This window comes from Quercus robur, chromosome 10 (genome assembly GCF_932294415.1).
Source record: "Quercus robur chromosome 10, dhQueRobu3.1, whole genome shotgun sequence".
NCBI lineage: Eukaryota > Viridiplantae > Streptophyta > Magnoliopsida > Fagales > Fagaceae > Quercus > Quercus robur.
In genome coordinates, this window is record NC_065543.1 from 4,688,320 (window position 1) to 4,712,526 (window position 24,207).

The 24,207-nt window shown below is 33.2% G+C and overlaps 1 protein-coding gene and 2 long non-coding RNA genes across 9 annotated transcripts in view; all 3 read left to right on the forward strand.

The window, feature by feature from the left end:
- LOC126703753 (putative disease resistance protein RGA3) overlaps nucleotides 1-24,021 on the forward strand; it is a 41,494-nt gene extending 17,473 nt beyond the window's left edge. The window contains exon 2 of the mRNA XM_050402832.1: nucleotides 22,204-24,021. Within this exon, the coding sequence (XP_050258789.1) occupies nucleotides 22,204-24,021 (1,818 nt within the window). The remainder of the gene's footprint in view (nucleotides 1-22,203) is intronic.
- LOC126701444 (uncharacterized) lies at nucleotides 9,642-11,354 on the forward strand. 3 transcript variants are annotated; one of them, XR_007647363.1, is made up of 4 exons: nucleotides 9,642-9,739; nucleotides 9,883-10,090; nucleotides 10,251-10,328; nucleotides 11,271-11,353. It is a non-coding gene; the product is annotated as an uncharacterized LOC126701444 (long non-coding RNA). The 3 variants fall into 3 exon arrangements; XR_007647365.1 differs by lacking the exon at nucleotides 10,251-10,328 and having other exon boundaries at nucleotides 11,271-11,354; XR_007647364.1 differs by having other exon boundaries at nucleotides 9,883-10,328.
- Nucleotides 14,682-16,203, forward strand: LOC126701441 (uncharacterized). 5 transcript variants are annotated; one of them, XR_007647355.1, is made up of 5 exons: nucleotides 14,682-14,771; nucleotides 14,992-15,055; nucleotides 15,174-15,331; nucleotides 15,673-15,758; nucleotides 15,871-16,203. It is a non-coding gene; the product is annotated as an uncharacterized LOC126701441 (long non-coding RNA). The 5 variants fall into 5 exon arrangements; XR_007647356.1 differs by having other exon boundaries at nucleotides 15,727-15,758; nucleotides 15,871-16,202; XR_007647357.1 differs by having other exon boundaries at nucleotides 15,174-15,326; nucleotides 15,727-15,758; nucleotides 15,871-16,202.
- Nucleotides 24,022-24,207: the final 186 nt, after the last annotated feature.

Below are 24,207 nucleotides of genomic sequence, written 5' to 3' on the forward strand. Positions count from 1 at the left end.
CACGTATTTTCACACACTTTTTTACCCACACGTATTTCCAAAAAATACAAACAACGTTACTAGAACAATATTATCAAACGGGCCCGCAATTTCTTGGAAGATGAGATGACAATATATAAAGACGAAAGTGCCCCATGCATAGTGTGAGTGTGACTGTGTGAGTCTACTATCAACCAACAATGGAATCGGTTGTAATAATTGAGGATAAATGAAGACTCAGTTGGGTTGAATTAGGTTACAGTTTTGTATTCTTCACTTAATACATTGTGGGGTGTAAGTCTAAGGCAACTTCTTCAAATAAAGTTGAAGATTTATTTAACTTTTGGTTTTTATTATTATTTAAAATCTATTTTTTAATATAAAATAACAAATTAAAACAAATTTATTGTATTACTCAATGACTATAGAACTAAAATAAAAACTATTTCTTGAGTGAAGCAAAAAATTACAAAAAAAGAACTAAAATAAAAACTATTTCTTGAGTGAAGCAAAAAATTACAAAAAAATTATGATTAAAAATTTTAATAAAATTCTACATTTGAATCTCTAAATAAAATTTGAGTATAAATTTATTTACTAGTGGGAAATTAATGAGTTTTTTTAGTATTTGTGTGTGGAAGATTAAATGAGTTCTTTCAATCTAAAACTAAGAAAAACAAATTTAGACGTCCAATGAAAAAGGTTTTCTTTAACTAGTTTTTTTTTTTTTTTTTTTTTAAACTATCTTTTATTTATTTGTGAATTATAAGACTTAATTAATACTTCTAGTGGTACAAAGATATCAATATTGGTAAAAATTTAGAGACCTTTTTTCTTTGGGGCCTTACAAGGTTGCCTATTTGCCTCACCAATTGAGCCTAGTTTTGTGATGCATTATTTTCTGCATGGTAGAAATCCCATTAACATGCATTTTATTTTATTTTTACATAAATATATTTTTTCAAAATTAGAATAGTATTTTTGACTTAGATTTTTAATATTTGTATATATCACATATAATATCTTGTATTATATGATACATGAATAGTCAACAACTTATAAAGATTTTAAATATATAAGTATTTTTTTTACAAATTTGGGGTTAATTCAATTAATAATTTCTTCTGCAATCACTTATGCAATATAATTATATATATTTGACTAAATATGTATTTACAATATTTACAATCAAATAGGTCACACTAAAAAGTTTGGTTTTAGTTTTAGTCTCATGAACCCTATAGATAAAATCTGATAATAATAAAAGGATATAGATGAAACAATCAAATGAAACAATTAAAGAGAAAGAAGGCAAACATAATGATCCCCCACACAATATATATATATATATATATATATACACACTGTATTAGTATGAACTGTCTAATTCATAAGCATGTAATTACATTATTTTGCTTTGGGCAAAGCAAAATAAAGAAAAATAAAGTAATTACATGCTTATGGATTAGACTGTACATACTAATACAGTCAATACAAGAGAATTGCATGCGAACTATGATGTACCTAAAAAGAAGCTAGCGTAAAAAGCATTGATTGACCTAAACACAAATGTGGTCAATATTTGTAATAATTGAGGTTAAAAGTTATTGAAGCGTGAATGTGAACATGAGAAGAAAGGACCTACTCTGCATATTTTGAATGACCTGCCTAGTATAAAATTGAGCTTTTTGTAAATAGATTGATAGTGATTGTTTCTAATTAATATTATTATGAGCTTTGTTTAACCAAAAAAGAAATAAAGACATGATTGGATCGACAGATTCAGATCGAGATTGGGTTTGGATCAAAAGTATCTAAGGGTGCATTTAGATACTGCTTATTTTAAACAATAAAAAAATAATTTCTGGTTACTGTTCACTTTTTAAATTACTATTTATTTGCCTTAATGTACTGTTCATGGGACATGAACAGTGTAAGAGGCGCTGGTCCCAAAAAAAAAAAAAAAAAAAAAAAAGTGCAAAATGCAAAACGCAAAACGTGGACGCTGAATCCAAACATATACTAAATCTAAATTTAAAGAAGTCACTTTTTTTTTTTTTAGATCTATGAAAAATCAAAATAAAAATTTGGATTAACCTATATGCTATATTAACCTATATGAACCCTCTGTTTTTTACCTAAATATTAAAAATACTTTAATCAACTAACTAGTAACATGACAATTGAAAAAACATGAAACACTAGACAATACATATCAATAGATTCAATTCTGAATTTTTTTGTTGGAAATACTAGAATGTACCTATCAAATTAAACTAAAACGTTCTTACTAAAAAATTTATTTAAAAAATTGAGAAAATGATCTAAAGTACATACAAAAATTGCCTACAAACTTTTAATGAGTATAGGGAAAAATTGTATTTTGACCCCTCAGTTCAATTGATCAAACCTGCACCTAACTTGTTTGCGTCGGATTGGGTTTTGGGTTTGATCCATTTTCCACGTATTAGAAATTCCATTACTTTTTTTTTTGAGGTTCACGTTGACCAGTTCAAGTCCAATTTTGAACTGATAAAGAGCACTTGCATTTTGAGTGCTTGTATAATAAGAAAAAGTATTATATTTTATTTAATTAAGGTTAATATTCATCCACGTCAAGATGTATAAAATTGTATAAAAATACACTAGTATTTTTTTTATTACATATATCGAAGGTGAAAGAAGAAAATAGATAATAATTGATAGGTTTGAAGAAAAATAAATAATTAAATAATTAATATTTTAATAATATATAATGTAAAATAGATAGTTTATATAAAAATATGTAAAAAAAAAAAAAAAGTTGTTATGTTAAAATAATTTTTTTTTTAAAAAGACTTTATGTGAATGCTCTTAAATGTCTACCTTCTCACCCGTGAAAAGCTCCACTTTTAACTGAAACAGACAAAACACCAAAGCCTTCCAGATCTCCTTCCATTGGCAATTCCCAACCTCTTTCATAGATCATCAAGTGCATTAGTTCTCAAAGACGAAATTCAAGTTTTCACATTCTCAAGTAAGACTCTGTTCTGGAAATTATATATTCTTCGTTTTATTTATGTCTTCATCAATACTATTATGACTATTACTATCAATTTTTATGCTTTATAACTCAAACCTAAACCTAATACCTCCACCTTGTACAGAAAGAAAGTTTTTTTTTTTTCTTCCCCTTTGTATAGGAACAAAATTGTTGTTCTCAAAGCTGTAATCTAAGAACTAAATCATCTTTCCAACAGATCATTTTTTGCTAATTCCCCTACAATTGTTGTGGTAATGAAAGTCTAAATGCCCACTTGATCATCTTAATATAATTAATGATGGACAAAGTTGACCCCAAACTTAGTTGTAGCCTAAACCTCCAACTTTGATTTAAAGAATTAACATGAGTACAAGACTATATATTTTAAAAATCTAAAGGTTAGATTGCATGTTCTTTATGTTCTTAACATACATGTAAAATTTCATGTCAATTAAATTTTATTTATTATTCGATCTATAAACTTATTTTTTATGCATAATTTCACATTATAAAAAATTGAAATTTAAATATTTGATTGATGACATAAATATTGATTTTTTATCTTTTAAAAATTTTGCAAACATGGAGGATATAGGAAGAGAATATAATCCAACGGTGAATTTGTCAAAATTTATATACAATCAAAAGATGTTGAGTAGAGTTGTAACCTTACACTACATTAAAATTCATTGTCTTCATCAAAATAATTAAAATAAAATAAAATCTTTGCCAAACTTTGTCCATTGGTAATTAGATACTTCTAATATTTACACACTTTACAATTACGTATCATTAGAAAACGATATTTATTCACATATATATTATTACACAATTCTTGATTATTACACCTTAGCCAAATGGTCTCTTAATTGTAAAGTCATCGGTTCTTTTGTGTTGGGTAGTTGTCCTTCCTGTTTTGATGATGTTATTAGGAAGGAAGCTTGTTGTATTGTGTATTTGTTTGTTTATTAAAGTCTTGATTCATTAAAAAAATGTCATTTGCGCAAGCTGATGTTTCACTCTGATCTATTGATAATAGTTTATGAATAATTTTAGACTTATATTTGAGTTATCATCAGCGCACGATGGCAAGGGAAATTGTGAGCTCCATGACTGACGGAATTGTGAGCTCAATGACTGGGGAAATTGTAAGTAAGTTGATTTCATATGCTACTAAGCTGATCAGCAGTGCTCGGGGTTGCGAGGACGAGCTAAGAGGGATTCGTCAATCATTAACCATGATTCGAGCTGTTCTGACTGATGCTGAGAGAAGGCAAGTGAGAGATGAGTCTGTGAAGCTTTGGCTCCAGATGCTTGAAGATGTTGCTTATGAAGCTGACGATGTGCTGGACGAGTTTGCATACGAGAGTCTCCGGCAAAAGATAGAAGGTGGAAACCAAAGGAAGAGAAAGGTACGTGATATTTGTTCAACCTCCAATCCCTGTTTATTCCGCCTCCCAATGGCAGACAAAATTAAGGCTATTCAGGAATCACTGGTAAGAGTAGAGGACTTGGCAAATAAGTATGGCTTTGCTAAATTATTGTTAGTGGAATCAGTAGATACTAACAATGAAATTATCCCAAACTGAGAGACAAACTCCTTTCTTAATCATTCAGAAGTTATAGGAAGGCAAAATGATGTTTTGGAAATAGTGAACTTGCTAACTAGTACAACCAATCAACAACTCTTAGTCCTTCCTATAGTTGGAATGGCGGGTTTGGGAAAGACAACTTTCGCAAAACTTGTGTACAATCATGAGCTAGTAAAGAAACATTTTGATAAAACAATATGGGTATGTGTCTCTAACGATTTCAATGAAAAAAGGATTTTAAGAGAGATTCTAGAATCACTTACCAATAAGTCAAGTCAATTACAAAGTGAGAATGCCATACTTCAAAACCTTCAAAAAGAGTTGCAAGGAAAAGATACCTTCTCATTCTTGATGATGTCTGGAATGAAGATCATATGATATGGGATAAATTAAGTGGTTGTTTGTTAGGAATTAATTCTAATATTGGAAACAATATCATTGTAACAACTCGTAGTGACAATGTTGCAAGAATCATGGAGACAATTCCCTCATATCACTTAGAAAAACTACTTGAAGATGAATGTTGGTCTATAATTAAGAAAATGGTATCTTCAATTCCGTTAACTCCAGATTTGGAGACAATCGGATATGATATTGCCAAAAAGTGTGGAGGGGTCCCATTAGCTGCAAAAGTCCTAGGAGGGACAATGGCTCATAAAAATGAAAAAAAGTGAATGGTTAGCAATTCAAAGCAATGAAATTTGGAATTTTCCAGGCGTTAGCAACAAGATGTTACCAATATTAAAATTGAGCTTTGATCATCTGCAATCACCATCTCTTAAAAAATGCTTTGCATATTGTTCAATTTTTCCGAAAGATTATGAGATTAAAAAGGAAGAGTTAATTCAGTTTTGGATGGCTGAAGGGTTCCTTCAACCATCTCAAGGAAGTTGTGTGGTAATGGAGGATATTGGTAACATGTATTTTGATATTTTGTTGGCAAATTCCTTATTTCAAGCTGAGAAAAAGGATGAGTTTGATAATATTATCAGTTGCAAGATGCATGATTTGGTACATGATCTTGCACTCTCAGTTTCAAAATCTGAGACCTTATTTTTGAATAAGGATTTGGAGGGTGACATCAGTCACATACGATATTTATTCATCGAATTTGATGGTAAAATTGTACCAAGAATTCCATCTTCAAAAGATGATGTTAGGAGATTGCGCACATTTGTTTCTAAAAATGTTGTGCTTGGCAACACATTATTAAATTTTAATTGCTTACGTGTTCTAAAATTAAATGGAGACTCTATAAAAGAATTGCCAAGTTCAGTTGGCCTTTTAATACATTTGAGGCTTCTCAGCGTCGCAAGTTTATCCATCAGAGCATTACCAAAGTCCATCACCAAACTCTACAATTTGCAAACTTTAAGAATCGAAGGTTGCCCATATGTCAGAGAGCCTCTTGAAGGTCTAAAACAATTGATAAACTTAAGGCATATTTATATCCCTTCTGGCTTTAATGAAAATCTTAAGGATATAGGGCAATTGACGTGTCTACAAGGCGAAAATGGCCAACTGGCCTTAAAATCGTAACTATCTAGTTAGTAGGTGTTGTTTAGAAACATATTTTGTTTATAGCATCTCGAGTTTTAAAGAGTCGATTTTGTTTTTCAAAATCGAGTCTTTAAGGCTCGATTTGTAGCTCGGACCAACTCTGATGTGGCAGAGGTGCCACATGGCATTTACATGGAAATCGAGTCTCTAAGACTCGATTTCTAAGCCCTATATATATCACTCAGACCAAACCAAACACCAGAGAAAAACCCAGAAAAAAGAAAAGAAAACCAGAAACAGAGAGGGAGAGAAGATCGAGATCGGAGACCCAGGCGCGCGCGGCATGACCAGAAACTGACCAGCGACCCAGGCGGCCTGGGGCTCGCGCCGGCCAGCGTCGAGCGCGGCCAGGGGCTAGCGCTAGCCCCAGGCCGCGCGCGACGCTGGCCGGCGCGAGCCCCAGGACGCGCCGGTGAGGTTCTCTGTTTCTCTCCCTCTGATCTGATCTGACTGTGTGTTTCTCTTTCTTTCCCTCTGATCTGATCTGATTTGCGTAGTGACTTGGAGTTTTTTTTAAAAAATTTTGGGTTTGAAATCGAGTCTTAGAGACTCGATTTCCAGGTGGACATCCATGTGGACAAAGTGCCATATCAGAACCGGTCTAAACATACAAATCGAGCCTCAAAGAGTCAATTTTGAAGCCCAAAATCGACTCTTTAAGACTCGAGATGCTATAAACAAAATATGTTTCTAAACAGCACCTACTAACTAGATAGTTATGATTTTAAGGCCAGTTGGCCATTTTCGCCTGTCTACAAACATTGCGATGTTTTATTGTGGGTCAAGATGCAGGTCATCGGATTGAGGAATTGGGATGCTTAAATCAACTTAGAGGAAAATTAAACCTCTGGAATCTAGAGCATGTGAGAGATAAAGAAGAAGCCCGAAGAGCAAATTTAGGAGAAAAGGCCAAAATATGCATGTTGCGATTTCACTGGGCCATATGGAAAAGAGAAGGCAACTACGAGAATGATGAAGAGGTGTTGGAAGGTCTCGAGCCTCATCAATGTTTGAAGAGCTTAACAATTGATGGCTTTGGAGGAAAGAAATTCCCATCATGGATGTTGACAAGCCTTGATGCTTGGGATGGAATTTTGCAATTAGGCAATTTAATTGAGATTGAATTTAGGAATTGCAAAAAATGTGAGGTTCTTCCCACTCTTGGGCTTCTACCCCATCTTAGGGTTCTTACAATAGAAGGTATGGATGGTGTAAGACATATTGGAACTGAGTTTTACAGTAAAAATAAGAATGGAAGTGATGGCACTACGTTTTTCCCAGCTTTGAGAAAACTTAATTTGAGCGAAATGCCCAATCTAGTGGAATGGACGGATGTGATGGAGCCAGCAACAACAACAGGCCTAATGGTGTTTCCTTGCCTTGAGGAGTTGACCATTGAAGGTTGTAGCCAACTGACAAGTGCTCCATGTCATTTTTCGAGTCTTAAGAAATTAGACATTAGTGACATGCTTAGCACGACATTTGAAAACATTATTAGCAAGCTTACCACACTCACGTCCCTAGAGGTTTGTAATATTTCAGAACTTGCTTGTCTGCCAGAGAAGTTATTGCAAAACAATGCGAGTCTTATGTCTCTGATGATATCGGGATGGGCCGATTTGGAGTCCATCGTGTCACATGAGGATGTATGGGCCTCCTGCACCTCTCTTCGATCGCTTAAAATGGAACGCTGTTGGAAATTACAAATACAAGGTGTCCCATCCCATCTTCAACGCTTGGAGATATCTGGGTGTGTTATTCTACCTACTGGGCTACAATCATGCACGTCTCTTACCCTACTAACGATTCAGTTTTGTGATAAATTAAAATCAACTCCAAATCTAGGACAGTTACATTCTCTTACCCAATTAAAAATTAGGTATTGTGATAATCTGATATCAATACCTGGTTTAAGAGGATTGCCTTCTCTTATCGAATTACAAATTTGGTATTGTCCTAAATTGACGAGTCTCCCAGAGGGGTTAGAATCTCTCACCCGCTTGTAGACTTTGGTGATTGGCGAGTTTTGTAAGGAGCTGGATGATTTCCCGAGTCTCGTTTTTATCGAACACTTGCACGCATCACTGCAACATTTAGACTTGAAAGGGTGGCCTAAACTTAAGTCTATACCGGACAATATTCAAGTCTTGACTGCCCATAAAAGTCTCTACATATCTGACTTTGATGGCATGGAAACTTTGCCTGAGTGGTTGACCAAGCTTTCTTCTCTTCAAACTCTGCGCATCTTCAGTTGCTCCAAGTTAAAGGAAAGTTGTGCAATTGGTGGAAAAGAGCGGTACAAAATTGCCCATATTCCAAATATCATGATCTGGATATAAGTTTCTGAAGCAGTTTGAACAAGCGGTATGTGTAGTCAAATCCACTTATCATACTCTCATTTAAATCAATATTATATTCTTAATTGCCTCTGATTCTTTTCTCTCTTTAAGTTTCCGCCAAATTCTTTTGTTTTTTTTTTAAATGTTTTGGCAATTTCTGATTAGATCAGTTAAAGTATCCTGAATTGCATATTCTATTCTCTTCTATCATTGGATTTAATATTCGGTAGTATTTTTATAAAATTATTTTGGCATGATTAGGGGTGCATTTGGATACCGTTTATTTTGCTAAAAACTGAAAACTGGAAACAATTAAAAAATAATAATTTCCGGTTACTGTTCACACTAAAAAATACTATTCATTTGTCTATTTGCACTGTTCATGTCTTAGGAACAGTGCATGGTGCATTGGTCCAAAAAAAAAAAAAAAAAGCTGAAACGCAAAACGCGTGGTCGTGGACGTGATCCAAACAGTACCTAGATTACTGTTGGACTAGCACTCAATTGGACAAACCTTCATAAAATCTGAACATTGGGATGGATACAATTTACAATTTAGGCATGGAGGTATCTAACTTGCCAACCAAATTTGTTTTCTCCTCTGGTTTTGCTATTAAAATTTATAACGTACTCCCACTACTATTTTGTAATTTTATTTAACCATTCAATTATTGGTGGATTAAAAATTTTAAAAGCTTATCTCTCTTAATCTCTTTAAGAGATAAGCTCTTAAATTTATTTATATAATTTTTTTATGACCTCATAAACTGTAGAACTTTGTAAAGTCAAAAGCAATACTTGCATTTGAAGTTTTCTTTGTATAAAATTTTCTCATGTTTTTCTTGTTTTTTGTTTTTGATGGCTTGAGTGGATCTTTTTTAATGGATTTAGCATTTGTGAATTAAAACTAATTATTTTCTGTTACTAATGACCCTAACATTCTGCTCTAGTAGAAACGGATGGTTTCATACAAGACCTGCATACTGTACTTAAATGGATCATGGGTTAACATTTTCTCTCCTCAAGAGGTCCAATTCCCTTACTAAAGAGATGTCTCTGGTGTTAGCCAAGAGGAAGGTTTCTTAAATTGGTCAAGAATTTCTTAGGAGTTATTGCCAATGTAATGCTCACTTTAAAGCAAAAGCTAGATATTGCTTATTATGGTTGCTGCCAGAGTGGCTAACAATTGCACACAGTAGTGGGGGTGTCAATTTGATTCCTATCTGATTGGAGTTCATTAAAATTTTGTGAGTTCCCCCAAATCTCATCTTCTATTCTTCTTATTTCTTTATTTCATCTACTGTTTTCTGAAATTGTTGATATTATGGAATGTACAATTTGCTAGAGTCGTTGGACTAACTTTTCTCTCTTCAACATTTGGTACTTATAGGATGCAAGGACCTTACTTATCTCCCTGAAGTGGATTTCATGCGTTTGATCCCCAAATTGCTATATGCCTATCCATTCATAACTGTCTTAAAGTTAAATAAATAGATGTGTTGAGGGCGACGACACATCCTGGTCCAAAGATGGGGAATGGTTTAAAAAGAGGAATCTGTTTTGAAGTTCACATATATATTATCGCAACAGTATGTGTGGTACGTTTTCTTAAACTTAATCCTCATCTCTTCTCTAATGCTTTACCATAAATCAACCGATTCTATTCATAATTGCCCTACTTTCTTCCTATCTCAGTTTAGTTTCCCCCAATCTTTTTCTTTGTTAATGAACTATATTGTCTTGATGTGCATGTGCTAGTGACAACATATATATTGTATTTAGCTGGAAGAACAATTTGAATAATTCAATAGAGTTTAATAGAAGTTTTTAAAGTTGGTAAGGTTTTCTTCTCTTCTCATTTATGAAGTATTGTATGAATCCAACAAATATACTATTCATGCCAAAGATCCCCTCTTCCCTATCACTTTTCCTACAACATATACAAACCTGTTGCATAGAAAAATGAAAAGAAAATTTTGTCAATCCAAAATATTCTATGAATTTCTTTTGACATGATTAGTGTTGGTAGTATTTTATTAGTACAACTGGAGCAAGTACTTAAGAAATTTAATATTGCTTATATCCCAACAATTGGGACCACCATATTGTAATAATACAATACAATTTATGCTTGAAGGTAACTAAACTTGGCAAATCATCACTGCCCTCATCTTTTTCCTTTGTTTTTTCTTTCTAAATTGTTGACATGTTTCGTCTCTCTTATGAATCTAGCAACATCTTGTGTTCTTTATTTAGCCATTCAATCATTGAAAACCAAGGGGCATATACATTAAGCTTTTGCATTTGAAAACTTCAAAAGCTAGCTAATTAAATTGAGCACTAGAGATTGTAAGTTCATATACGCAAAACAAAGTAAAGGATTTATTCAAATTATAGAGGGAATTATTGTTCTTTTTCTTGATTATAGACTTTCTCAGTTTTCCAAGTGGGCCCTCTCAGGATGGGTTCAACTTTTGAAGAACTTGAGGTTCTATTCTCCTTCAAACACTGGAAGCTTGACTAGTGTGTGAGCTCAATTGAATAAATTTTTCAAGTTTTTGGATATTGATCCCTGGCCACATACATTAACAACAATAAATTGAGGAATCCTTTGTGCTTGTTTCATGTGCTACAACTATGTTTTCATATCAAATGGTTATTAAGAATAATCACTACATATTATAATCCTTTGTGTATATAGTTGGGTAACAATCCTTTTTCATTTGTGGAATTTAAATTGTTTAATCTATTACTGATGGCCCTAGTATCCCATTGTAGATGAAATGGGAAGATTCTACTTAGGAACAGCATATAGCAATTGTGATTCCTCATAGCTGATGTATGTGCTCCCATACAATGCCCGCTCCCATACAATGCCAAACCACATTATGGAAGCTATTAGACATTTGATTGTCCAAGATTTTCATCATTAAAAGGAAGGATGTACCGAAGGTAATGCCCCAGGTTTTCCAAGATTGTCATCTAAAGCAGATAGACTGTTATGTCACCCACCTAGAAGCATTTTGAAGCTTATGTGATATCAGAAAAAGCTGGTGGTAAGTCCATCCAAAACTGACTTTCTGCTCTATCTCTTCTCTAGTACTAGTATGTTTTTTTTTTTTTTTTTTTTCATATAAGAATAAAATACCAAATTTTTATTCATAAAGTATTTGTTATTTCTTTCCTAAAATATTCACTTTCTTCAAGTTTTTCTCATAATTTGGGCATAATGTGTCTGTAGGAAGACTTGATTCTTGAATTTCAACTGAGGTCCACTAATGCATGAACAGGTTTGTGTACTTCAGTGTTTGACTCTCTTGGGAAGGTTTTGTTAATTTCTTTTTTCTTGCCCTTCCCCCAACATAATATAATGCATGAAAAATGGATTCTTTTTTCTTTTAAAAAAAATATATTATAATAATGCTTGCATAAGTGTCATGGATAAAGTTTTAATTCACACAAAATTATTGATATTTTCCCAATATTATATTGTTCTTGAGATTTAGCCAATTTTCAGATTTTCTTTTGTACTTTTAACAATTGACCCAATAATTGCTCTCTTTTCTTGAAATCTAGCTTTTCAATTGTAGTTCAAAGTTCTAGGATTATATTTATTATGGTTAGGGCATTATAAGTTCAGAAAAATATATATAGCTAAAGGGAAAAGGAAAATTGAGGATCACTAATTACCAAGCACCTATGTCATATTCAAAAATGAAAAATAGACACTTTATATCAATACTAGCCATAATGTGCTCTTCTTGACGAAATTCAAGGCAGGGAAAAGAAGGAATATGATATTTCCTTCTGAACCCAGTCAGGGCGGTAAGGATAGGAAAATATTTGAATTCTTTCCCTACTTATTACAAATTCCAAGACCTGCAAAATTTTGGGGTGAGTTTGTAAGTTTAGATATAATTTCATCTTTATTTTGTTGATACTATTTATATCCTCAGATTGTGTCATTAATATTGATCGTGTTAGGGTGGGGCAGTAAAGATGGAGTGCAATCCCTCTCTTTGGAAATCTAAGTGGAAGATTTGACACAGTAGTTGAAGTTTTATTTTAACTTATAGACTTGTGAAGCCTTAGATTATAGTCGAAACTGTATATTTTTAATGTTCACTTTGAAAAGGAGAGACTAGTTATAGTGGACCAAAGATAAAAGATTATTCACTTTGAATCACAATAGATGGACTTTTAAATTGATTTCATTGCTTCTTTGTTTTTTGCTAAAATTTGTATACTATTTACTAAATTTGTTGTTCTCTTTCAAATTCATTGTTGCTTTATATTTCAGTGGAAAATTGACAGCAATGGGGAGCTTGATGATGTGTGCATGTTATATGGAGTTCTTTAAGGTAATGTAATTTGCTCTTTTCCACGTTTTTCATTTTGGAACTTTTTTTTTTCTTTACCATTTTCTAATCACCGACATGGATCTATATATTGGGTAGTGTTTCAAAATCTAAAGTTGAGACTCTATGCTATTTAACACTTCTGAGACTGGATTACACATTGCAAAATCTAAGTTTTCTCTATTACTGAAGATTCTCATATGCTGTCAAATGGGGAAGTAAATGCGCTAAATTGCATACTCATTATGATTTTCTAGTTACATACTCTGTTTTGGGGTGTTATCTGACTTTGGTAACGTAATCTGGATCCATAGAAGAATGAAAAATTATTTGTTGAATTGTTGGAGGAACTTGCTTCTTTTTTTTTTCTTCTTATTTTTGTTTAAAGGTTGTCTGACATTTCATGTTGCACACAAATCAAACATTATGTGGGTGGTGACCTATGCTCAAGTTGCTGCCTTATCTTTTTCAACAAGTGTAAGTAACATATTTAAAAATCAAAGAGTTGACAAGAGAGACTGGATGCCTTTCCACTATAGTTGGAGAACCTTTCATTTATTTGATGAGCTGTCTTTAAACAGATGCAACCAGCAAGAAGGGGGTGGTACCTTGCTAACTGGCAGATGCTGGAAATACTCCATTTCCCAATTAGAGTTCTTGTACTTCAGCATAGATAATTTAAGATTGTAAATATCTAGATAAACTTTTGATTCCTAATCTAAGCTCAAAAGAATCTAAAATTAGTATTTTTTTTTTCTCAAATGTCCTTTTGTTTAATATTTCACTTTGAAATAGAAAGGCTAATGCACTTATTTTTTCATAGTTTTCTTAGAATTTTTGTTTGTTTATATGGTTCAACATATTTTTCTGCATAGCATACTTTAGATCTTCAAATTTCCTCCCTACAACAGAAATCAAGTATTTTCATTTGAAAAGTCAATTCATAACTTCTTGAGATTGTGTGTGTGTGTTATGTGTTTATTTTGGGCTACCAGCAATGTATTGATTGGGACTCTTTAGTTTCTATTATATTGTCTTCATTTGTTAAGTTTTGACTTAGCAATTTTGGATTAATTAAGGCTATTTAGTTATTCAAATTTCAGACTTCACCAAAGTTTGTTGATACTCTGAATTTATATGAAGTTATTATTGAACTTGAGAAATAATCAATGAAAAAGTATTTATTCTATTTTAATTAGATTTGTAAATGAACTTAAAGTCTGGTTTACTGTGCAGTGTACAATAGAAGGAAGTTCGACTTGAAATTCAAAACAAATTGAGCAAGTGGGTTAGCCTATTTTTTCTTTTGAGATCAAATTATAATGGTCAGTAAGTTGTATTACTTATGATTGAATTGCTTCAAGTGATTCTCAACCTACATTAAATTTATTGTCTTGAGTTTTCTTTCTTCTTATTTTTTCCTCAAAAATTTCTGGTTGCAGATCAACTGGAACCATAACTTGTGTATGTATCTGCAATTGTTGATTGGGTATATTTAGTATCACCAGCAACAATGCATCAAGTATGGCCTAGGCTTTCCTTTGGTTTACACTTTATGCCATAGTTGCTTCCATTTCCTATCTATATAATCAGAAATAGCTCTTTTCTTTCTTGAATATAGTCGGTTTCTGACAATTTGTCCCCTTTTCAAATTTTATGTTATGGCTCCCTAACTTAAAGTTGTCGTAGTAGTGACTTCAACACTTTTATAGATTCTGAGGTATGCATCTATGATTAACCTTACATACTGTTATTATCATATATATCTTTATTTGAATATTCAATCTATTGAAATAGTCAATTACAGAGACTGTGAAATTCTGTCTTTAGCTTGTGCAAGAAATTGAAGAGTCCAATAAGGAAGAACAACTTGAAACTCGAATTTGATGCATTTTTGCCTGAGATCAAGTTATGGATTTTGGTAAGCCATATAACTATTCTTGAGTTTTCTGTCTTTTGTTTTTTATTTACTTTTATCCCTGAGACTTTTCAGAGAATCATTTCGAATAATATTCGATAGGAAATGACATCAGCACTTTTATATACAACATCTGTGATTTGTCTACTTACATATTGATGATCAGCTTGAATGTTCAATCTTGAGATATAATCAATGACAAACTATAAAATTTTGTTTTTAGACTTTTGGCAGAAGATAAAGTTCCCAATAAAGAGGAGAATGTTGAAATTTGAATATGGGTTTTGGTAAGCCATTCTATAATTTCTGAGTTTTCTTTCTTTTCTTTTTTTTTTGGTTTTTTTTCCCTAAAAATTTTCTAATGATCATTAATTGGCCTTAAGAATGATGACTGTCTTTCTCCAGCTTACTGCCCAAACATAGAATGGATAGCTAATGTATTGCACTTGTTGAACAAGATTCTATGGTTGGTCCACAATCCTTGGATACTGAAGGAATCCATGGTCTCATCTCGTAGTTCCTACTAGTTGGCACCAGAATGCTGACAACCAACAATATGTAATGTGAGGCTTAGCTTTTACGCCATTTCCTATCTATATACTCCCTCCGTCCCACTTTGTTTGTCCTGTTTGAAAAGTCAAACATTTTAAGGGAACATCATTTATTATCTTGTCTGCCTTATAAAAATGTATAAGTTTACAAAACTACCCTTAAATAAATTTATCAGCTTTTTTTAAAAAGAGTTATTCTTAATGAGGCTTAGGGGTATAATAGGAACATTAGTAAACTAATAACTTTTATTTTTAGAAACAGGACAATAATTTGGGACATCCCAAAATAGAATAGAGGACAAACAAAGTGGGACGGAGGGAGTACTAAGCAATGGATCCTTTTTACTAAACAGAATTCGTATTTATTCATCCACCTATTGAATCTTATGTTGTTATCATGGCTTCAGCCAGTGACTTCAACATTTTACTGTACATTGAGGTATACATATGGAGATCAACCATCTTATACGCATTGATTTCATTTCACAAATAATATCTTTTACATCTCTACCAAAGCATTGAATAATACTAACTTCAATTAATGTTTGCAGTCTTCTCTTTTCATCAGCCTAGCTGTCCTACTTAAGAGGCCAACTTGTTTGCTGTCATACAAATGTTTGGAGGATATTTCCCTACAGTTAGTAGTTAAAGTAATGGACGTATTTCTATTTAAGTTGACTTATATTTGTTATTAATTAGTAACATATGGTTTAGACATTAATTGTATTACTAACAAATATGGCTTTAAATTTCTAACAACTAAGTCAATTAAGTTGACTTATATTTTACCCGTAACTAGCCAAAGATGCAATAGTTGAGAACATCTTTTCCCTGATCACATTTTTGTTTGGATAAGCAAGAAAAATAGAGGGAATAAGAGATTCAAATTAGTGACATTTGTTTCATGTGGCGTAATTATTATTCTTTAGGTTACAAAATAGTGTGAATTTCAATCTCTATATGGCACTTCCACTATAATAAGAACGGCATCACCCAAAGAATTAATTTGAGAGTATAGTTACTATAGTATGTGATTTACTGATATTAAAAAATTAGAACAATAATCAGAAAAAAAAAAAATGAATTGAAGATGTGAGTTTAATTTGGTTTCAATTAAATTGTTGTTATGAGGGTCATGTCCATTCTTTGTCTTTTTTATAATTAATTGATCTTTTAATATTCATAGTATAATTTTTAGGATACTTCTCCTTTAAGAAAAAATGTGCTTAAACTTTTTTTTTTCTCAATTTTTTTTGAACTATAGTAATTTTTAATATTCAATTAAAAATAATTGTACAATGATTTTGGATCACAATTTAAGTATAATAACCTAATGTACAATGCTATATTATTATTTTTTTAAGGACTATATTTTAATTTTAGTTTTACTCAAAAAAATGTTATGAAAGTGTTATGAAAATATTGTCTTTGTAGCACTTCTCTTGAAATTAAGCTTTATAATCTTCTGTCGTTCTTTAAAACAATATTTTGGATATTGTCAAAGAGTCTCGCCCAAGTCCAACCAAGTCGGAGATCAACCTGAAAACTCAGTTCCAAGGTAAGGTATAATGCTACCTAGGTTGTTTAATTTTCATATAGATTTATGTCATGAAAAAAGAATAACTAGTTCTACTTTGGATGACAAAGGGATTCCCTTAAGCATCTTAAGGAACTGATCAATGATTAAGGATATTGGTATTAATTTTTTTTAAGAGAATTATAAAAATTTTATTCGTAAGATGAAACCAATACATCATGAGAAATAGCTTGCTCTATAAAACTTGGATGCTCCTCCATCCATGTTACATGGTTTGAGATGTCTCTTGCGTCAACATGGAACCCTAACCAAAAAAATCCAATATCAATAATAAAAATGTCACGTATACTCACTAACTGTCGGAAACATAAATTAAACAAAATCCTTAGCACACTGAAAGATGCTCTCACACTAACGCATAAGCCCAAACTTTGTTTTTTGTCCCTCACACACGCCTAATGCAACAATATCAAACACTTCACTTTGCTTATTAAGTCCCTCACACACACCAAATGCTACAACATCAAACCCTTGTAGTGCTGCTGCCTATATCTAATGAGTCCACTTACGAACACAACCATTTCTATACTTAATTTCACAACTTATTGAGTTGTGCAATTGTTAGTGACTTATGTAAAGTGATGGATTGTACAAGGCAAAAAATGTATGTCTACCACTCATAATCACATAAGTTAGCAAATTATAAAATTGGACATATGATTGGCTATATCCCTACAATTATTATTATTATATAATACTTTTGATACTTTTTGTGAGAATCAATACTTTTGGTACTTAATACTTTTGGTGAAACTAAGAATAACTTAATGGACAATGAATATGAAATAATAAGTCCACATAGGCAGACTCCATTCCCTTAGCACATGAGGGTGGATCTCTATATGGGACTCATGATTTGGGCTCGCTCTTCACGTGATTCACGTGAAGTAGGGGTTAGCCTGTTGAGTGCCAATAATTTCTTGAGATGATGGCAAGAGAAAGCAATAAGCCAATAAGTGCTATTTATGTGCACATTGTTTGGCCAACTATTTTAAAGGAGGGACAAAAAATTAATTTTAAGCAAATAAGATGAGTTAGAAACAAGCTTAGTTAAACGCACAAGCATCAAGAGCCAATGTAGAAAATTTCATGTGAATTATCCAAAAAGAATATAAAATGTAAAGTGTTTATTAAACAAAGTGAGGCTTCCATCTTTTCAAGCTGTAAATGAACTAAGCCGTTCATAAACAGTTTGGACTTGACTCGATAAAAAGCTTGTTTATATTTGTTTGTTTATAAACAAGCCAAGCTTAAGCTTTAGTTTTAGGCTTGTTTAATAAATGAGCCGAGCCCAAGTAAAAAATATTGTTCATGAACAAGCTTATTATGAACACCAAGGCTCGATACAAAAGTAACAAAGCAAGTTGAGCTTAGGCTTATTTATGAGTTTGGTAATAAAATTGATATGAGCTTGACAAGTAAACTCATATCCTTCTAAGACTTTAATTAATTATAAGTTGAGACCACTCATCCAAACCAAATAGGCTAAATAATAAACTTGATATAGGCTTGATAATATACTTGTGTTGGATCTCAAGTTAAAAAACATGATATTGAGCTTGAGTTTGAGCTTGATATTGAGCTCGAGCTTGGCTTGACCAATGAATCAAGCCAAGCGAAGCTAAACTCAAGATTCTATAGTTTATAATAAGCTCAAGCTTGAACATTATTTGTAGGCTCGTATCAAGCTCAAGCCAAGCTTGAACATTCTACTTTTGATGTCGAGCCGAACTTGAACATTCACTACTCAACAAATCTTGGCTCATTTACAGCTCTTGTGCACACAAGACAAGATTGGCAAGTATCTATATTGATCTAAGCAGCTTTTAATTAATCCAAGTAGTTTTAATTTGATCCAATATTGACCTTAATCTATGAAGGTCAGACCCAACTTCACCTTCACGCTTGAATACTTTTATCCTACCGGACATGCAGTCTTTTCCTGTATCCTATTCTAATGTTTGTCGTTTGGGTTGCTAGCTAATATGGCAGCTCACTCCCTAACTAAGTGATTTCTAACTTGTAATTTTTTTTGGTCCTTTTTGATTAGGGTAGCTGCTTCTGTAATTAGGAAGGAAAGGCTAAGCTAGCCTTTGATTGTTTTTTGTTTCTCTGTTCAATAAAATTTCCTTTCCATCCAAAAAAAAAAAAGTTTTTTTCTCTTAAACTTTAAGATAAATTAATGGATTAATCGATTAATATATAAAAATAGATTAAAAAAAGATCAAATATAATTCTAAATAATGGCATCCAGCTGGAGGAGTCTGCTAAAGGACAAAATACAGTGTACTATCAAGAGACAAAGAAATAGAGGAGCAATTTATTCGAAGATGACAACTGACAAGAGATAGAATAGAGCAGAAAGTGCCCCCATGCACGTTGGCAGAAATTTTTGGTTCCACCGGGAGGACCACTGATGTGGTCCTCCCTGCTCCTGCCAACCAATTAATAAGTGCCATGTGGCCATTTTTCTGATTCAGGTCCACATCAGCAGCAACCCATGCTCTCGCACGCTTCCACGTTCACCAATCTCATCAGCCTCCTCGCCTCTGCGAAAGACATCGCACTCTTTTTATCTTCATCTTTATCATTATTGTTGCCGTTGCTGTCGCTGTTGTAGTAGCCACGGCTTGAATTTCAATTTCATACGAAAAGGGATGGGGATTTCTTCTCTAGAGAATTGGGGAAATAGGGCTAGAGGAAGAGAGAAAGAAAGAGGCGTGTTTGATTTTGGCTTTCCGCCTGGGTAAGTTTTGTTTTTGTTTTAACCTTGGTTTGGTTTTGTTAACCAGAGTTAAAAGACTTGGGTTGCTGCTGATGTGGACCTGAATCAGAAAAATGGCCACATGGCACTTATTAATTGGTTGGCAGGAGCAGGGAGGACCACATCAGTGGTCCTCCCGGTGGAACCAAAAATTTCTCCCCATGCACGGTGTACTATCAAGTGACAACGAAATAAAGGAGCAATTTCTTGGAAGATGAACAAGAGATAGAGCCAAAAGTGTCACATGTAGAGATGCATGTGAAGTAACAAGGAAGACTGTTACATGTTGATGGACCAAAGCCTATCAAGTTGTTTACTCCGGATAAAATTGCGTTTTATGGAATTAACTTCTCCTAGTCATACAGCTTATTAGGCTCATAATATCACTTTTGTGATGTTTAGTCTTGTTTGGTATAGCATTTTAAAAACATATTTTTAGTTTTTAAATAATATTATACGTATTTTCATACAATTTTTTACCCACACATATTTTAGAAAAATATAAACAACATTATTCAAATTTCTCTACCAAACAGCCCTTAGAGTTTGAGTCCAGTAATATTTTCAATTACTGCAATGAACTTTCATATGTATACTAAAATGATGCTGTATTTTTTTCTCCAACTTTTTTGGATTTTGGCCTTTTTGCGTTTCATTCAATTATATTATGTTTTTCCCTTTCTTTAACGGGTATGTGCTTATGAATGTCAGGCTACAATATTTCCAAATAAAAAAAAGATACAAATGCATCTCTATTGTTGCACACAGAGATACTAATTTCTTAATTGGTTTCCTAGATATTGGAGTGCTCTTACTTTTTTTTCGCAGCAAAAATAGCCAAATACCACGTTGCTTAGAACTTGATTTTGTGAAACTCAAGTACTAAAGCATCGTACTTTGCTACATATTTTCAAAATAGTGTTAATTTGACATAAATTTTACCAAAATGTAATATTTGGCTATTTTTGACGCAAAAAAAAGTAAGAGCACTCCAATAGTACTCAAACTATTGGAGTACTCGAGTACTCAAACAATGGTATTTTAAGCTCGAGTACCACGTTTTAGTACTCGAGTTTCACAAAATCGAGTTTTAAATAGGTGAGTCACTTGAAATAAGAGCAAACGTTTTAAAGGTACTCGAGCTTAAAAAACTCGAGTACCTTGTTTTTCTTTTTTAAGGTACTCAAATATTGTAATTAGCTTCCCCGATTTTCCTTTTCTTTGGTTTTTTTGCAGCACAGGATTTAACAAAGGGTATGCATTTGTTAACTTCACTAACCCACAAGCAGTGTGGGAGTTTTACATTGCCACTGACGAGCAGGGTTGGAATCATTTTAATTCACACAAGAAGCGTCGGATAGCCCTAGCTAGAATCCAGATATAGACCTAATTATTATTAGTGTAAAAACTCAAAACTTTTTTAGTGTACCCCCACACTACCATCATTATCTTATGGTGGGAAAATGTACCGGCATGGAATTGTACTGAGAGATGCTTGGGACTATCCAAATCTAGCTCTGTTGGATTTGGTGGCTCTGATTTGACAAAGTTCTATCTAAGCTTGTCATTTCTCATTATGGGTTAATTAGTTAACTAGTTTTTTACTTTAAAAAAGTTGAACTCTCTGGTTCTTTTTCTTCTATTTCAGCCAAGTGTTGTAACTTCTAGTTAGTACTTAGGTAACTGTGCTACTATGGTGTAAGCAAGGAAAGGAAGGGGGTGGAACTTGGCACCTGCACCTAAAAGACCATGAAAGGACTGGTGATGGGATCCACCCTCTCCAGATGGATGGTTGTGATCATCTAGTGAACTGGCCAATTCCCATCCTCTTCTTTTTTTTACCATTTTCCTTATTTTGTAATCTCAAATTCCAAAATTGTAATCTCTTATTACAAAAGATCAACAAGTGCATTGATTCTCAAAGAAGAAATTCAAGTTTTCTCATTGCCAAGTAAGACTCTGTTCTGGAAATAATTTCTGCTTCATCTTGTTATGTTTTCATCAATATTGTTATGACTATGACTATCAATTTCTGCTTCATAACTCAAACCTGATCCTCCACCTTGTAAAGAAGGAAAAGTGTTTTTCTATTATTTACTTTTTTACCCCTGTATGGGAACAAAATTGTCGTTCTCAAAGGTGTAATCTAAGAACTAAATCATCTTTATACATGCATGCAACAGATCATTTTTTGCTATTCCACTACAGTTGTTGTACTTGTGGTAATGAAAGCACGCAATGCTCATTTGATCATTTACAAACTAGATACTTCTAACCAATTATGTTTACAAACTTTACAATTACTTTTCATTAGAAAATGAAGACAATTTATTAAAAAAAAAAAAAAAGAAAGAAAAAGAGAAAGAAGAAGAAAACGATGGCTGTTAAGTCTTTAACGCATCACAAGCACAATTCTTCTATAGTTTCACTCTTCCATCAATAATAGTTGTTAGTTTTTTGACGCATCACCAGTTCTTCTATAGTTTATGAATGGTTTTCAATTTATTTTTGACTTATCATCAGAGCACGATGGCAGAGGAAATCGTAAGCAGGGTGATTTCATTTGCTACTGAGCTGATCGGCAATGCTCGGAGCTGCAAGGAGGAGCTGAGAGGGCTTGGTGAATCATTAACCATGATTCGAGCTGTTTTGACTGATGCCGAGAGAAGACAAGTGAGAGATGAGTCTGTGAAGCTTTGGCTCCAAAAGCTTGAAGATGTTGCTTATGAAGCTGACGATGTGCTGGACGAGTTTATGTACGAGAATCTCCGGCAAAAGATAGAGGTCGAAAACGAACGGAAGAGAAAGGTAAACTTCATCGACCCATTTATTTTCAGTCTCTCCATGGCGAAAAAAATTAAGGCTGTTCAGGAAAAACTAGCAAAAGTAAATGGGTTGGCAAATGGGTTTGGACTTGCTAGAATATTGTCAGTAGATTCAAATGTTGAGATTGTTCCAACTAGAGAGACAGACTCCTTTCTTGATCATTCAGAAGTTGTAGGAAGGAAAAGTCAAGTTTCAAAAATAGTGAGCTTGCTGACTAGTGCAACCAATCAACAACTCTCCGTCATTCCTATAGTCGGCATGGCTGGTTTGGGAAAGACAACTTTTGCAAAACTAGTGTACAATCATGAGCTAGTAAAAAAACATTTTGATAAGACAATGTGGGTATGTGTCTCTGATGATTTTAATGACAAAAATATTTTAAGAGGGATTCTTGAATCCCTTACTAATAACTCAAGTCTTTCAGTAAGTAAGAATACGGTACTTCAAAACCTTCAAAAAGAGTTGCAGGGGAAAAAATATCTTCTAATTCTTGATGATGTATGGAATGAAGTTCTACTAAAATGGGATACATTAAGGGATTGCTTGTTAGGAATTATGTCAAATACTGGAAACAGTATTATTGTTACAACCCGTAGTGACAAGGTGGCAGAAATCATGGAAACACATCCCCGGCATCACTTAGAAAGACTACCTGAGGCAGAATGCTGGTCCATAATCAAGAAAAAAGTATCTTCAATTCCATTAACTCCAGATTTGGAGGCTATCGGATATGATATTGCCAAAAAATGTGGAGGGGTCCCATTAGCAGCAAAAGTCCTAGGAGGGACAATGGCTCGTAAAAAAGTAAAAAATGAATGGTTAGCAATTCAAAACAATGAAATTTGGAATTACCCACATGTTAGCCATGAAATGTTACCAATATTAAAATTGAGCTTTGATCATCTGCAATCACCATCTCTTAAAAAATGCTTTGCATATTGTTCAATTTTTCCTAAAGATTACATGATTGCAAAGGAAGAGTTAATTCAGTTTTGGATGGCTGAAGGGTTCCTTCAACCATCTCAAGGAAGTTGTGTGGTAATGGAGGATATTGGTAACATGTATTTTGACATCTTGTTGGCAAATTCCTTATTTCAAGATGAGAAAAAGGATGAGTTTGATAATATTATCATTTGCAAGATGCATGATTTGGTACATGATCTTGCACTCTCAGTTTCAAAATCTGAGACCTTATTTTTGAATAAGGATTTGGAGGGTGACATCAGTCACACAAGATATTTATTTGTCAAATCTGATGGTAAAATTATACCAAGAATTCCATCTTCAAAAGACGATGTTAGGAAATTGCGCACATTTGTTTCTAAAAATGTTGTGCTTGGCAACACGTTATTAAATTTTAATTGCTTACGTGTTCTAAAATTAAATGGAAACTCTATAAAAGAATTGCCAAGTTCAGTTGGCCTTTTAATACATTTGAGGCTTCTCAGCGTCGCAAGTTTATCCATCAAGCATTACCAAAGTCCATCACCAAACTCTACAATTTGCAAACTTTAAGAATCGAAGGTTGCCGAAATGTCAGAGAGCCTCCTGAAGATCTAAAACAGTTGATAAACTTAAGGCATATTTATATCCCTTATGGCTTTTATGAAAAACTTAAGGATATAGGGCAATTGACGTGTCTACAAACATTGCCATGTTTTATTGTGGGTCAAGATGCAGGTCATCGGATCGAGGAATTGG